General features: G+C 47.9%; 1 protein-coding gene across 1 annotated transcript in view; it reads left to right on the top strand.

The window, feature by feature from the left end:
* Positions 1-13358, top strand: part of LOC144127982 (arginine kinase-like) — a 40014-nt gene extending 26656 nt beyond the window's left edge. Inside the window, exons 4-5 of the mRNA XM_077661012.1 lie at positions 1384-1588; positions 13130-13358. Of these exons, the coding sequence (XP_077517138.1) occupies positions 1384-1588; positions 13130-13275 (351 nt within the window). The 3' untranslated portion in view covers positions 13276-13358. The remainder of the gene's footprint in view (positions 1-1383; positions 1589-13129) is intronic.
* The last annotated feature ends 210 nt before the right edge of the window (positions 13359-13568 follow it).

Genomic DNA, 13568 nt, shown 5'->3' with positions numbered 1-13568 from the left:
AGTGGCGAGAGAATGTAGATGAATTCAGGATTCTATGGTGAACAGATATTCCGCTTTAATGGAGGGCGACGGCCTTAGTGTTCACGTTATGAGTGATAGTGCGACAAATATCATTAGAGAAACTGCGATTGAAGAGGGTTGGGTAGCTTGACAAGATATTGGGAAGCTCTCTCAGGAGACGGAATACCTTATTGAGAAACGACAATGTAAGAATTAAATCCTCTAGTCTCATAGATTGGATAGAGCTGGTGTAACTGTGAATTTTTCATTAATCGTGAATAAATGACATTAGGGAGTATAATACAAAGAGTATCGAGCAGGTTCTTAGGAAGGGGGCAGCCTAAATGCGGTCTATTGGCAAAATTCTGATGTATGCGCTGAAACACAAGGAGGGCAATGTCATTACCCTCATGGACAAGGGAGCTAAAGAAACCAAAAAATTCTATACAGATCCCCACAATATCCTATGTAATCGGTATGCTAATGATGAAGCCACTGGTTGGAAGATTGGTACTTTCCATCGGCAATAAAAGAGGAATTAAAGAAAGCCTTGGGAGCAATGCAAAGGGGGAAGTGGTTGGTGAGTACCAGGAAACTTCAGATTTATTAAAGGACGGCAAGGACATTGTGCAAGAACGACAAAGTATACATAATTTTTGCACAAACAGAACAGGACACATAAGCAAAGGAAGACACACACGGGCGCTTTTTCCTGTCTTGTTTGCGCTAAAAATATGTATATTTTGTCAGAAATCCAACTAGCCCAACATATTAATGCATGAACGACTGTTTTTAATTTTTAATGGGTTTTTGGGGAAAGGAAATGGCGCAGTATCTGTCTCATATATTGTTGGACACCTGAACCGCGCCGTAAGGGAAGGGATAAGGGAGGGAGTGAAAGACGAAAGGAAGAAGAACGACTTGCCACTATATACGCGCAGTGCCATCAGCTTGGAAGAACGCTAATATAGTTAATCTATGAGGAGAGATTTCAAGGACTTGAAAATTACGGGCCGATGAGATTACTATTCGTATTTCACAAGAAATTTACTGAAGTGATCACTAATGGAATTAGACCAGCCTTAGACTCCAATCAACCAAAGGACCAGGCTTGCTTTTGGAAAGGATACTCGAAAATGGACCATATTCACGCCATAAATAAAACAAATAGTAGAGGAATGCTCAGAATACGTTAAGCTCCTAATTATAACCAACTACTACATATCGAGGACGCTGATTGTGAGGTTTTTAAAAAATAATTTCTTGCCTTTGACGAAAAACGGAAGCAGCTGAAATAAATTCGGGATGAACATGCTCCGAACGTGCTGTGTGATCCCTGACACAGGTGTCCTAATATGGCTGAGTGGAACGCACCCACTGCAGGTGTACGGGCGCATGGTCCGAGGAGTGGAGAACATCGGCAAGAAGTTGCGCTTCTCGCGTGACAGCCGTCTGGGCTACCTGACCTTCTGCCCCACCAACCTGGGCACCACCATCCGAGCCAGCGTGCACATCAAGGTGCCCAAGCTGGCCGCCGACAAGGCCAAGCTTGACGAAATCGCCGCCAAGTACAACCTACAAGTGCGAGGTGCGTAGTCCTGCCAGTGCTGCATGCGTTCACAGGGTTCCCCCCACACGTTTCGCACCCGCATTACCGCTGTCTAGAAGGGCGCACCTGTTTCAGGTTACCCACGTTCGCGTGCTCTTGGATTCCTGGAATCCACCCTGTGTTTTGACTTCGAGACAGCCACAGGGTGGTTGGAAATTTTGCTCGCTTTGCACATGGAAGCTTTATTGTAGAAATCAAGAATTTGAACCTTATGTGATTACTGTATCCTGCGAGTGCTCATGAGAAAAATACGTTAGAGATAAGTACAATACGCGAACAAAGGTAAGTGAGTATTTGAAAACGAAGGCTAGGTTTGTTGATAAAGAGGTTGAAAAGGGCCCGGGTGGCCACGGTAATCAGGGAACGGAAATCCTGCGGTCTACCTGGGTGACAAATTGGACATTAAGACGAAGGAAAACGCAGCCGGCGGTGGCATAGAGTTAGGCCGGCGGGGAAAAAAATTCGACAGAGACACTAAAGAGTGTTTGCATAAGAGAATCCAAAAGAATTAAAGTGCTGAGACATGCTACATTGCAGAATGGCTATGCATCATGACTACGATGCATGAATTTATGCACACCTTGTACTAACTTTATGACCTTACATTACAATGCCTGTAAAGTCTTGAATCATGCTACGTTTCAGAAAACTTATGAGCCATGAGTCTTAACTATTACTGCGCGTCATGAGTGCGCATATTTTGTATAACTCTATACACTTCACAATACGTTACTTGTAAAGTGCTGAGCCATGCTGAGTTATGATTAGTTACAGAATGAACATGAGTCATGATTATGAGTACAAGTCACGACTTCCACTGGTTGTTTCGTGCCATAGACGGCAGACGGGTTTTGTGCTAATAGGACATATATTTCGTCCCCATTAATAAGGGAAATTTGTTGGTATACTCTGGCTGCATCTGCCGCCCTACTGGTCACTTGAGAGGACTGTCTTGCAACAAACATAGCTGCGCTGATGATTGTAACGGTCATTCCGCGGTCCCCAAGTTAACACAGCTGCATTAAAAGGCAGAAAATGGACCGTCCGATGAATGGGCCACGAGAACTTTTGAGGGTCCATTGACACTTCTCAGCGTGCTTTTGCGATGGGGTGCAACGAGTCATCAGCATATCCGCATGCGTACCAGAATATCAGAGGCTGGCGTAAATCTCGCTATTTTGACATCACGGATTAATACTACAGTGTCTGCACAGTTGCAAACTGAAAAGAGCGCTTGACACTTTTAAATGTGCCATGCTTCTCTCTTGGCATGAAGGAGTAATATTTTTCGGAGTAGTAATGGCTCGTTCCGACTATTCTGTGTAGACCCTTGACTTTGTCAGAGCGACGGAGCTAATGCATTCTAATATATTTTACAGGTACTGGCTTCCACATTATTTTTGACGCAGGTGTTGCATCTTTAAGCAGCGTCTGCCCGATGGTGTGCGAGGTTTCTCATGAAATAGAGTGCTAATGAAAGCTCGCTGTGCGTCTTAGTGTTACATTGATAGAAACCAGCCTGTATTTTTGCTTTGTCCTGCATTGACGCCTTATAAGAATACTCACGTCACCAGCAGAGAGGCGGAAGGTAGCACATGCGAGGGCGCTCAACCCGTGGGCAGTTGAGATAATTGACGTTTTTAACCGACCGTAGACGTATTAACGGAGACATACCGGTTTACCGAACCCCTCCTGCGCACGCGCAGTGACATATGTGCGACGTGGCGGGGTAACCGAGCATGCGCATGAGGGGTTCGGTAAACCGGTAGAAGTCTCCGTTAATGCGTCTACGGTGTGCTAAAAACGTCATGGCCTGGCATGGCTCACTCGCATGGCGTCGCGGGCTGCGCATGTCACGTGTAGCTTAGGCGGCCGCGAATAATGTTTCTGCTGCCTGAAGCTCCAGAAAAGAGGCATGTCTTGGCTTTACATGCGGTCACGGTCATGTGGGAGCATTATATTTATCTTAATTGTGCTGAAAGTCTGGCTACGTTTTCAGCCTAAAGCAAGTGTTCATTCCAAAAGGCTACGCCTGAGACATTTTGGGTTATAAGAGCAAGTTTTTAGACATGTAGAGCTCACACCATGGGCAGTACCAAAAGAAACGAAAGTCATATAAAGGACGCAGTTTGTCAAAACTTGCCAAATCATTATGCATATCAGTGATTAGGGCGTGCAGCTGCTCGTCACGAGGGCGTGGGTTCCATGCCGGCCGCCATGGCCACGTTTCTACAGAGGCGAAACGAAAAAGGCGCCCATGTGCTCTGCGATGTCACTACAGGGGAAGTATTCACGGGTGGTAAAAATTTCAGCGCTGTCTCGCTACAAGTTCCGTTCGGCGGTAAACCCGACGTCGGCGTCATTATGACTAGAAACTCCATTTTGGTTGATGATGATGGTGATACCAACTTTATTTTCTGCCCGATAAGGAGGCCCTCTACTCCCCGCCTCCGGCACACAGGCCTGGGTGACGGGTGCCGGGACCTCCGCGGTTACATGGACGAGCGGCTACAAAATTATACGGAGATTGTCGAAAATTATTGGTTACAGAGGAGACTGGTGCCACCACTACAAAAAATTCTAACCAATATGGAGGCAACCGCATGGCGCCGCATGCAAGCTGGAAACTTCATAAACTCGGTCTGGGCATATCATGTTCAGAAAGATGAGAGACAGAACGATGAGTGGCAAGCACTGTGGAGCGTGAGGGGCCTTCGACCACATAATCTGGGCAAGCGCTTGCTCCCCACGGGGTAAAAAAATATAAACTCTAGAGAAACCTGGGAAGCCTTGCTGCGGAGCGAGGTCCCTGCCCATAGCAACCAGCCATCCACCTGACGGAATACGCCGCGAGGAGTCAAGACCTCTTCGTCTCCTGATTCGTTGAGTGACATAGAAAAGGAGTTTCGGTGAAAAGAAAGAAAGATGGTCAAGCGGAACCGACCAGTGTCATTTGGGACTGGAGTCGGCAGGGTGCCCTTACCCCGCTGAAAAACGTTCGTTCAGTGGGATAAACGGGCACATTGCATGATAACCCTGAGTAGGCGAATTACAATACAGGAACACTTAGTTAATTAGGGTCACTAATTAGCGTCGCGAATTAATATGGAAGATTGTGTGTATTAAAGCGGTATGTGATGGCAATAGGCGTGTCGGAGTCTGCGAAAGAGTGCGCCAGGGGACACTGATTGAGCGTAGGGACCCTCTAACGCGATTGCGTCGATATTCTTACGGTGTACTTAAGTAGATTGGATTTTGAATTTTTGTGGTGCAAGACATCTATGGCCAAAGAGCTCCAAGGCACAAGGTATTTTGGACTTCTCATGATGGCGACAAAGACCCATTTTCCAAGCATTTCACCCTAAATAAGCCGAGCACCAGACCAGGGGAAAGCTTGTACCCACTGTATCATCGATGGGTATCCAGCGGCACTGGGGTTCAAACCCCGCACCTCCAGCATGCGAGTCGGATGCTCAACCACTTGGCCACCGCTGCGGTCAGGTGAACTCAAGTGTCACCCAAGTTTTTATTCGAACCCCTCCACTAGGGCACCTCTTTCTTCTTTCGCTTCCTTCATCGTCATCATCATAAGCGTGACTACACCCACTACACGACAAAGGCCTCTACCATGTCTCTTGAATTAACCCCGTCCTTTGCCAGCTGCGCCCACCCTATGCCAGCGAACTTCCTAATCTCATCCGCCCAGCAATCTGCCGCCGCCTCCTACGCTTGCCTTCTCTGGGAATCCACTCCGTTGCCCTTCAGGACCAGCGGTTATCTTGCCTTCGCATTACATACCCTGCCCAAGCCCATTTCTTCTTGATTTCGACTAGGATGTCATTAACCCGTGTTTGTTCCCTCACGCACTCTGTCGTTTCAGGTCTCTAAACGTTATACCTGTCATTTTTCTTCTCATGGCTCGCTGCGTTGTCCTCAACTTAAGCTGAACCCTTTTCGTTAGCCTCCACGTTTCTGCCCCCTAGGTGATTGCCGGTAAGATACAGCAGTTGTACACTTTTCTCTTGAGGGATATTGGTAACCTGCTATTCATGACCTGAGAGAACTTGCCATAGGCGCTCCAACCCATTCTTATCCTTGTAGTTATTTCACTCTCATGATCTGGATCAGCTGTAACTACCTGCACTAAGTAGACGTATTCCCTTACCATTTCCAGCACCTCGCTGCCAATTGTGAACTGCTGTTTCTTTGCTAGACTGTTGAGCATTACTTTGGTTTTCTGCATGTGAATTTTTAGACCCACCGTAGTGCTTTGTCTGTCTAACTCATTGATCATGATTTGCAGTTCATCTCCTAAGTAACTCAGCAAGGCAATGTCATCAGCGAATCGCAGAATATTTAGGTATTCTCCGCTAACTCTGATCCCCAACTGTTCCCTATTTAGGCCACGGAACACTTCTTGTAAACAGGCGGTGATTAGCATTGGCGAGATCGTGTCTCCCTGCCTGACACCCGTCCTTATCGGAATTTTATTGCTGACTTTATGCAGGACTATGGTATCTGTGCAGTTCCTATATGCAACCTCTGTCCGTAAAGTTTTCAGACTGATTTAATTTCTTTTCTAGAAATGATTCCACAAAGCAAAGGTTGGTGCCTATGTGTAGCGCCATCGTTTCGGGCTATGCTGAGCTATTTATGTTAACCGCTGCGGTAGCTGCTAGATGGCACTATATGTAGAAAAATACGTTGTCACTAGATGTCTGCGCTTTCTATTGTGAGTGAATGTGGAGAAATGGAAATCCACCTTGTACAGCGTGTAAACTTTTAATTCTCTGTGAAGCTTGGAAAGACAGCCACACAGATGTATGAGCTCCTTCGTGACGCTTACGGCGACGAGACATTATCGCGGGCGCGAATTTTCAAGTGACACAAGGGGTTCGTTTCCGGGAGGACGTCGGTGGAAGACGACACAAGGCAGGGGCACTCCCTCACACAGGACCAGAAGGACACGTGGGCATTAGTGAGCGCTGATTTGCTCTCCAGGCAGAGAAAGATGCCGGATTCGTCGACAGCATCATTGCTGAAGACGAAACAAGGTGTTCTCATTGTGATCCTTAAAGAGGCAGAGCGCCTAATATCGGTCCACAAGCTTCCCGCCGCGGTGGCTCAGTGGTTAGGGCGCTCGACTACTGATCCGGAGTTCCCGGGTTCGAACCCGACCGCGGCGGCTGCGTTTTTATGGAGGAAAAACGCTAAGGCGCCCGTGTGCTGTGCGATGTCAGTGCACGTTAAAGATCCCCAGGTGGTCGAAATTATTCCGGAGCCCTCCACTACGGTACCTAATTCTTCCTTTCTTCTTTCACTCCCTCTCTTATCCCTTCCCTTACGGCGCGGTTCAGGTGTCCAACGATATATGAGACAGATACTGTGCCATTTCCTTTCCCCAAAAAACCAATTATTATTATTATTAAGCTTTCCGACGTAGAAAAAGATGCGGCGACAGAAAACTAGAACAGAGACAATTCTGATAGTTTTTCCGACGCCAGAGGTGTCGTACACCACGAGTTCATCCCAAAAGGGCAGGCGGTAAATCAGGAGTTTTATATCCGCGTGCTCCAACACATGCGTGGTGCACTGCGCCGCCGTCACCCTGACATATGGGCATCTGGACAATGGAGCCTTCTCCACGATAACGCAGGGCCGGACACTTCTTTCAGCGTGACAAATTTTCTCGCTAAGCACAGTATTACTGTACTTCCCCATCTGCCATACTCGCCTGACCTCTCCCCATCAAATTTTTTCCTCTTTCTTTGACTGGGGGACCTACGCAGCAAGATGTTCGAAACACCAAGCAAAGGCACCCCGCAAGGCTCAGTGATCTCGCCGGTCCTCTTCAACATAGTCATGATTGAGCTAGGCGGACAGCTGAGCCAGATAGAGGGGATACAGCACGCTATGTACGCCGATGATATAACGATCTGGATCAGCCAGGGCTCCCCAGGGCAAAAACAAGATCTCCTGCAGCAGGCAGCCACATGCGTGGAGAACTATGTCAGAGAGAGAGGCCTGGCAAGCTCCAACGAGAAGTCGGTAATTCTACGAGTGGGCAAGAGACCATCCAAAGAAGTATACAACATAAAAATTGAAGGGGAGGTCCTCCCGGAACGCAACATGATCAGAGTGTTGGGAATGTGGATCCAAAGCAGCGGGAAGTGCAGCCACACCCTAAGCCTTCTCCAACAATCAGTGCAACAGGTCAGCAGAATGATCACCAGAGTATCACAGAGAAGATTTGGCATGATTGAGAGTGACACGATCAAGTTAGTCAAGAGCCTGGTGGTTAGCCACATAACATACTCACTCCCCTACCACACCCCCTATGACACAGCACGAAAAAGAACAAGCAGACACTTTAATCAGGAAGGCTTTCAAGACGGCCCTAAATCTACCAAGAAATACGTCAAACGAGAAGCTCCTCAAGTTGGGAGTCCACAGTACGTTTGACGAGCTAAAGGAAGCTCAAACAAGGGCCCAAATGTACAGGCTCCAGCAGTCAACCACCGGCCGAGCGCTCCTCCGAAGGCTGGGCTACTTAAGTGAAGAAGTGGAAGATAGGGTTGCGGGCATACCTGATAACATTCGCCAAACACTCAGGGTGTGCCCAATTCCTCGCAACATGGACCCTAATCTGCACGCAGGGAGAAGGGCTGCGAGAGCAGAGTATGTTGAAAAGCATTTAGCTGAAAAAACAAATGTAGTATACACAGATGCGGCTTTGCATCGATGGAACAGAAACACGAAGGAACACAGAGTAGTATAGGTGGTGGTGAACCATCAAGGGGACCTAGTCACCAGTATATCACAGAGCGGCTGCAGGGTATCCGAGGGGGAAGAAGCTGCTGTTGCGCTAGCAGTAGCTGAAGGATACCGCAGAAATAAATCGCTCACAATAATCAGTGACTCCAAAGAAGCATGCAGGCACTACACTAATAGTAGGATCAGCAAGGGAGCGCTACGCATCATCCTCCAGGCGGGACCCCCGAACAAAGAAATTCAGCACAAAATTGTCTGGGTGCCGGGGCACACCGGGGTGACTGGGAATCGGAGGGCCGACGATCTAGCTCGCGAGCTTACCAACCGAGCAGATACATCAAGTGACCCTGAGCCCACTACAACGATGGAACCATCGTACGCGGAAAGCCTAAATCACTACAGAGGACAGAGGATAGCGTATCCTCCACCACACCAGCTATTAACGCAATATGAGGCAGTCGGTTGGCGTAGACTGCAAACAGGAAGCTTTCATAACTTACACATACTTCACAAAATTTTTCCGAACCAGTACGCGGACACATGCAAGTGGTGTGGAGCCACCCCCACTTTATGCCATATTACATGGGAGTGTAAAAACAATTATTCATTCCATAAACTAAAAGAGCCCAATGCGGAACAGTGGGAGAACCTGCTCACCAGCAGCGTGCTGGCGGTCCAAAAAGGACTGGTCCAGCATGCGTATGAGGTAGCAAGACTCAGTGGGGCGATGGAGTAAGGGCACCACCCCTGGAAGACTCGGAACTTCAACATGACGACACCCGGGTCCCGCTGAATCGACCAATTGCTGGCGCCAATAAAGTTTTTTTCTCTCTCCTCTTTCTTCGTGTGAAAAGAGCACTAAAAGGTCGCTGGATGGGGAGCGTTGATGCCATTCAAGACGCCACGACAAAGGAGCTGACAGTCCTGCCAAATGAAGCGTTTTCTAACTGCTTCTAAGACCTCTAGAAGCGTTGGAAGCTGTGTATAGACTGCAAGGGAGACTATTTCGAAGGGGTGCTGTACAAATTATTTCAATGTTAAACGGATTTTAATAGACTCAGTCTCTGAAATTTACGGACAAAGGTTGTATATCTTCCAGTATTTTGTTATAAGGGTCTTCTGCACCATTATTCCGCAATGCCTTATGACTGCTGAGTCATACACTGAGTCATATGCTTTCTCGTAATCAATTAGGCCTATATATAGGCGTTGGTTATATTCTGCGCATTTCTCTATCGCCTGACTGATATGATCTATTGTGATATGATCTGATCTATGATCTACGAATATGGTCTGTTGTCGAATATCCTTTACGAAAGCCTGCCTGATCATTTGGCTGATCAAAGTCTAAGGTTCCCTGGCTCTACTAGCTATTACCTTAGTGAATACCTTGTAGGCAATGGGCAGTAACCTGATCGGTCTGGAACTTTTCAAGCCCTTGGCCCCACCTTTCATATGAATTAAGATTGTTTGCGTTCTTCCAAGCTTCGGGAACGGTCGAGGTCATAAGGCATTGCGTATGCAGGGTGGTTAGTTTTTCTAGCACAATCTCACCTCCGTCCTTCAATATATCTGCTGTTACCTGATCCTCACCAGCTGCTTTTCTCCTTTTCATTCCTCCTAAGGCTTTCTTTACTTCCTCAATCGTTACTGACGGGATGACACAATGCTGTGCGCCACTGTCTCTTTCATTAACGTTCTGAGAACATTCGCTACTGTATATATTTTTGTAGTACTCTGCGGCCACATTAACTATCTTATCCATATTGCTAATGACATTGCCCTCTTTGTCTTTTAACAAATACATATGGTTTTTACCTACGCTTAGTTCCCTCTTCACACGCTTTTAGACTACCTCCGTTCTTTTGAGCATGCTCGATTCTCTTCATACTAAACTTCCTTATGTCGGCCACCGCCTTGCGCTTATTTATTACCTTCGATGCCTATGCTAGCTCTATTCTGTCTGTAGGGTTAGACGCCCTCATGCTTTGACGTTTCTTAATCAGATCTTTCGTCTCCTGAGATAGCTTCCCGGTATCCTGTCGAGCCGTCCTACCGCCTACTTCTACTGCGCACTCCGTAATGATAGCTGTCAGATTATTGTTTCTTCTATGAACATTAAAATTATATGCCGCACTTAATGCTGAATATCTGGCCTGCAGTGATATCCTGAATTCCTCTATTTTCCCTCCTGCCCTACCCGCCGCGGTGGCTCAGTGGTTAGGGCGCTCGACTACTGATCCGGAGTTCCCGGGTTCGAACCCGACCGCGGCGGCTGCGTTTTTATGGAGGCAAAACGCTAAGGCGCCCGTGTGCTGTGTGATGTCAGTGCACGTTAAAGATCACCAAGTGGTCGAAATTATGCCGGAGCCCTCCACTTCGTCACCTATTTCTCTTTCTGTTATTACACTCCCTCCTTGATCCCTTCCCTTACGGCGCGGTTCAGGCGTCCAACGATATATGAGACAGATACTGCGCCATTTCCTTTCCCCACAAGAAAAACAATTATTATTATTATTATTATTATTATTATTATTCCCTCCTGCCGCTAGCTCGTTCATGGACTTCCCCTTCACTAGCTTCTTACGTTCCCTCTTCATGTCGAAACTAATTCGAGACCTTACCATTTTGTGGTCGTTACAACGCACCTTTCCGTGGACGCCCACATCCTGAATGATGCCAGGTTGAGCGCATAGTATGAAGTCGATTTCATTTTTAGTCTCATCACTGGGGCTCTTCTAGGTCCATTTCATGTTCTCTCGTTTGCGGAAGAGTATTCATGATCCGTAAATTGTATCTGCGAAATGTACCAATAGCTCTCCCCTGCTATTTCTAGAACCTATCCCACAGTTGCCTACCGCGTGGTCGCCAGCCTGCTTCTTGCCCACCTTCGTATTGATGTCGTCAATCAGTGCAGTATATTGTGATTTTACCTTGTTCATTGCCGATTACGCGTCTTCATAGAAGCTTTCAATAGTCTGGTCATCATGACTGGATGTAGGCGCGTAGGTCTGCACCACCTTCAGCTTGCACCTCTTATTAAGCGCAATTGCGATAGCTGCCACCATTTCGTTAGTACTATAGATCTCGTCTACGTTGCCAGGTATATCCTGATTATTGAGGAATCCCACACCTTGTTCTCGTCTATCCGCTAATCCGCGATAGCACAGTATGTGCTCGTCCTTAAGTACTGCATACGCCTCACCTGTCCTCCTAACTTGAGTGAGCCCTATGACATCCCATTTAATGCGCACTTGTTCCTCGAACAGCACTGCTAGACTAGCCTCATTAGAAAACGTTCTAGCTTTGAACGTTGCCAGGTTCAGATTACAATGACAGCCTGTCCGGAGCGAGAGATTCTTAGCACCCTCCGCAGCGTCACAGGTCTGACCGCCGCCTTGGTCAGCTGCTCCACAGCCTGTGGGGACTGAGGGCCGAGGGTTAATTGGTTTGTTCATAGAAGGTTGTGGCCAAGTACTACAGCAGGGTGGCCAAATACTGTTCTGGTGAGGGAGTGCGTCTCCGGTTCTGGTCACCGAGATCAGGCCGCATCCCAGGCCTGCTTATGCAATTCCATCGACACGCAGAGCTCTTGTAGCGGTAGCTATACTACGCCACCTCTTCGACCCTTCAGCGTGGCACCACTTCAGCTGCATGGCGGCGCCGTTGATGACGTGGGTTGATCACGTGGTGCGGCCGTTGGTCAAGGAGTTGGTCACGTGGTGCGGAGCAGGTGCTGCTGCCAGCGGCGCGGCGCGCAACAGCTGTGCGCATCCGCCGTGTCAAGTAGGACGAAGATGAAGGAACGCCCAGCGAAATGGAGTGGCGAAAGACTGACTTTGCATTTCGACTGAGCGAGTTCCACTCGGCCAGATGTTGCTATCGCGTCAGTCTGGGTTTAAGGAGAGCTAAACCACAGCCATTTGTTTTTCAAACACGATGGAGAATTGCATGGCACAGGGATTCGAGCCCCGGTGCCTCTTGCACGTGAGATGGACGCTCTACCTCTATGCAGTCTCTGCAACTGCTTCCTTCACACCTTCCCTTTTCTCTCTATTATGCTTCAAGCTTTTGAATACAATGCCAAAAGCAATGGCCGGAACGAGGTACATTCCCACGCAGGACCTGGAAAAAAAGTTTTCAGGAGGGACTTAAAATGCGATTTCTGCGGTTCTCTGTGTTGTTTCGCTCTGTCGTGTTCTGAATCACAACCGCAGTTCTACTTTCACAGAAGAGCGTAGTGTAGTGCTTGCGTTGGGACCGCGTAATTCGTGAGCAAAATCAGTTCTCTCGGACCCTGTATGCAGTGTGTATGTGTGTGTGCCTGTGTGTGTATCTCTCTGTGTCTTTGTGTCTCTGTGTGTGTGTGTGTGTGTGAGAAAGAAAGAGAGAGAGAAAGGGCGGTTAGGAACAGATAACCGGGCAAATGAAAGGGTTCAGTACAGGCTTTTATGGTTCACGGATTATGGGGAGTTTACCGTTTCAAAGCGACTGAAGCTATGAGGGGCGCCGTAGTGGAGCGCTGCGAAAATTTCAACCACATGGGATTCTTTAACGTTCAATGACCTCGTACAGTACACCGGATTCTAGAATTGCGCTTCCATCGAAATTAGACCGCGGTGGTGGGGATCGAAACCGCGTCTTTCGGGTCAGCAGCCGAACGCCATAACCACTGAGCTACCGCGGCGGATACAGGCAACATGCAGTACTGAAGTGATTTTAACGTGCCCCTTGGAAACACCGTTACAGGCACCCGTGGCGAGCACACGGAGAGCGAGGGAGGCGTCTACGACATCTCCAACAAGCGGCGCATGGGCCTCACCGAGTACCAGGCCGTCAGGGAGATGCAGGACGGCATCCAGGAGCTCATCAGGCTGGAAAAAGAGATGCAGTAGCCAGTGGAGCCATCAGTTTTCTCTGAATGGGCAGAGCTTCCTTGTTTTTTATTTTTCTTGGAAATAAACATAACACAGCTTTCCGCTGGCGTGCTGCAGTCACAGCTTGTTATTCTGATGGCAGCACGATTCCTGAGACGCAACGTGGCCTTCTAAGGCAGGAATCTTGATTTTCAAGGGTGGCGATGTTAGTATCTCTTGCGCACTGCAAAATGTTTACGATTTTTATATTTGTTGACACAGAGAAAGAACGATGACCTTGATAAATTTGCGCCAGAGTTGAGTGCTATGAA

Source organism: Amblyomma americanum, chromosome 4 (genome assembly GCF_052857255.1).
Source record: "Amblyomma americanum isolate KBUSLIRL-KWMA chromosome 4, ASM5285725v1, whole genome shotgun sequence".
Classification (NCBI taxonomy): domain Eukaryota; kingdom Metazoa; phylum Arthropoda; class Arachnida; order Ixodida; family Ixodidae; genus Amblyomma; species Amblyomma americanum.
This window is presented reverse-complemented; position numbering and strand designations above follow the sequence as displayed.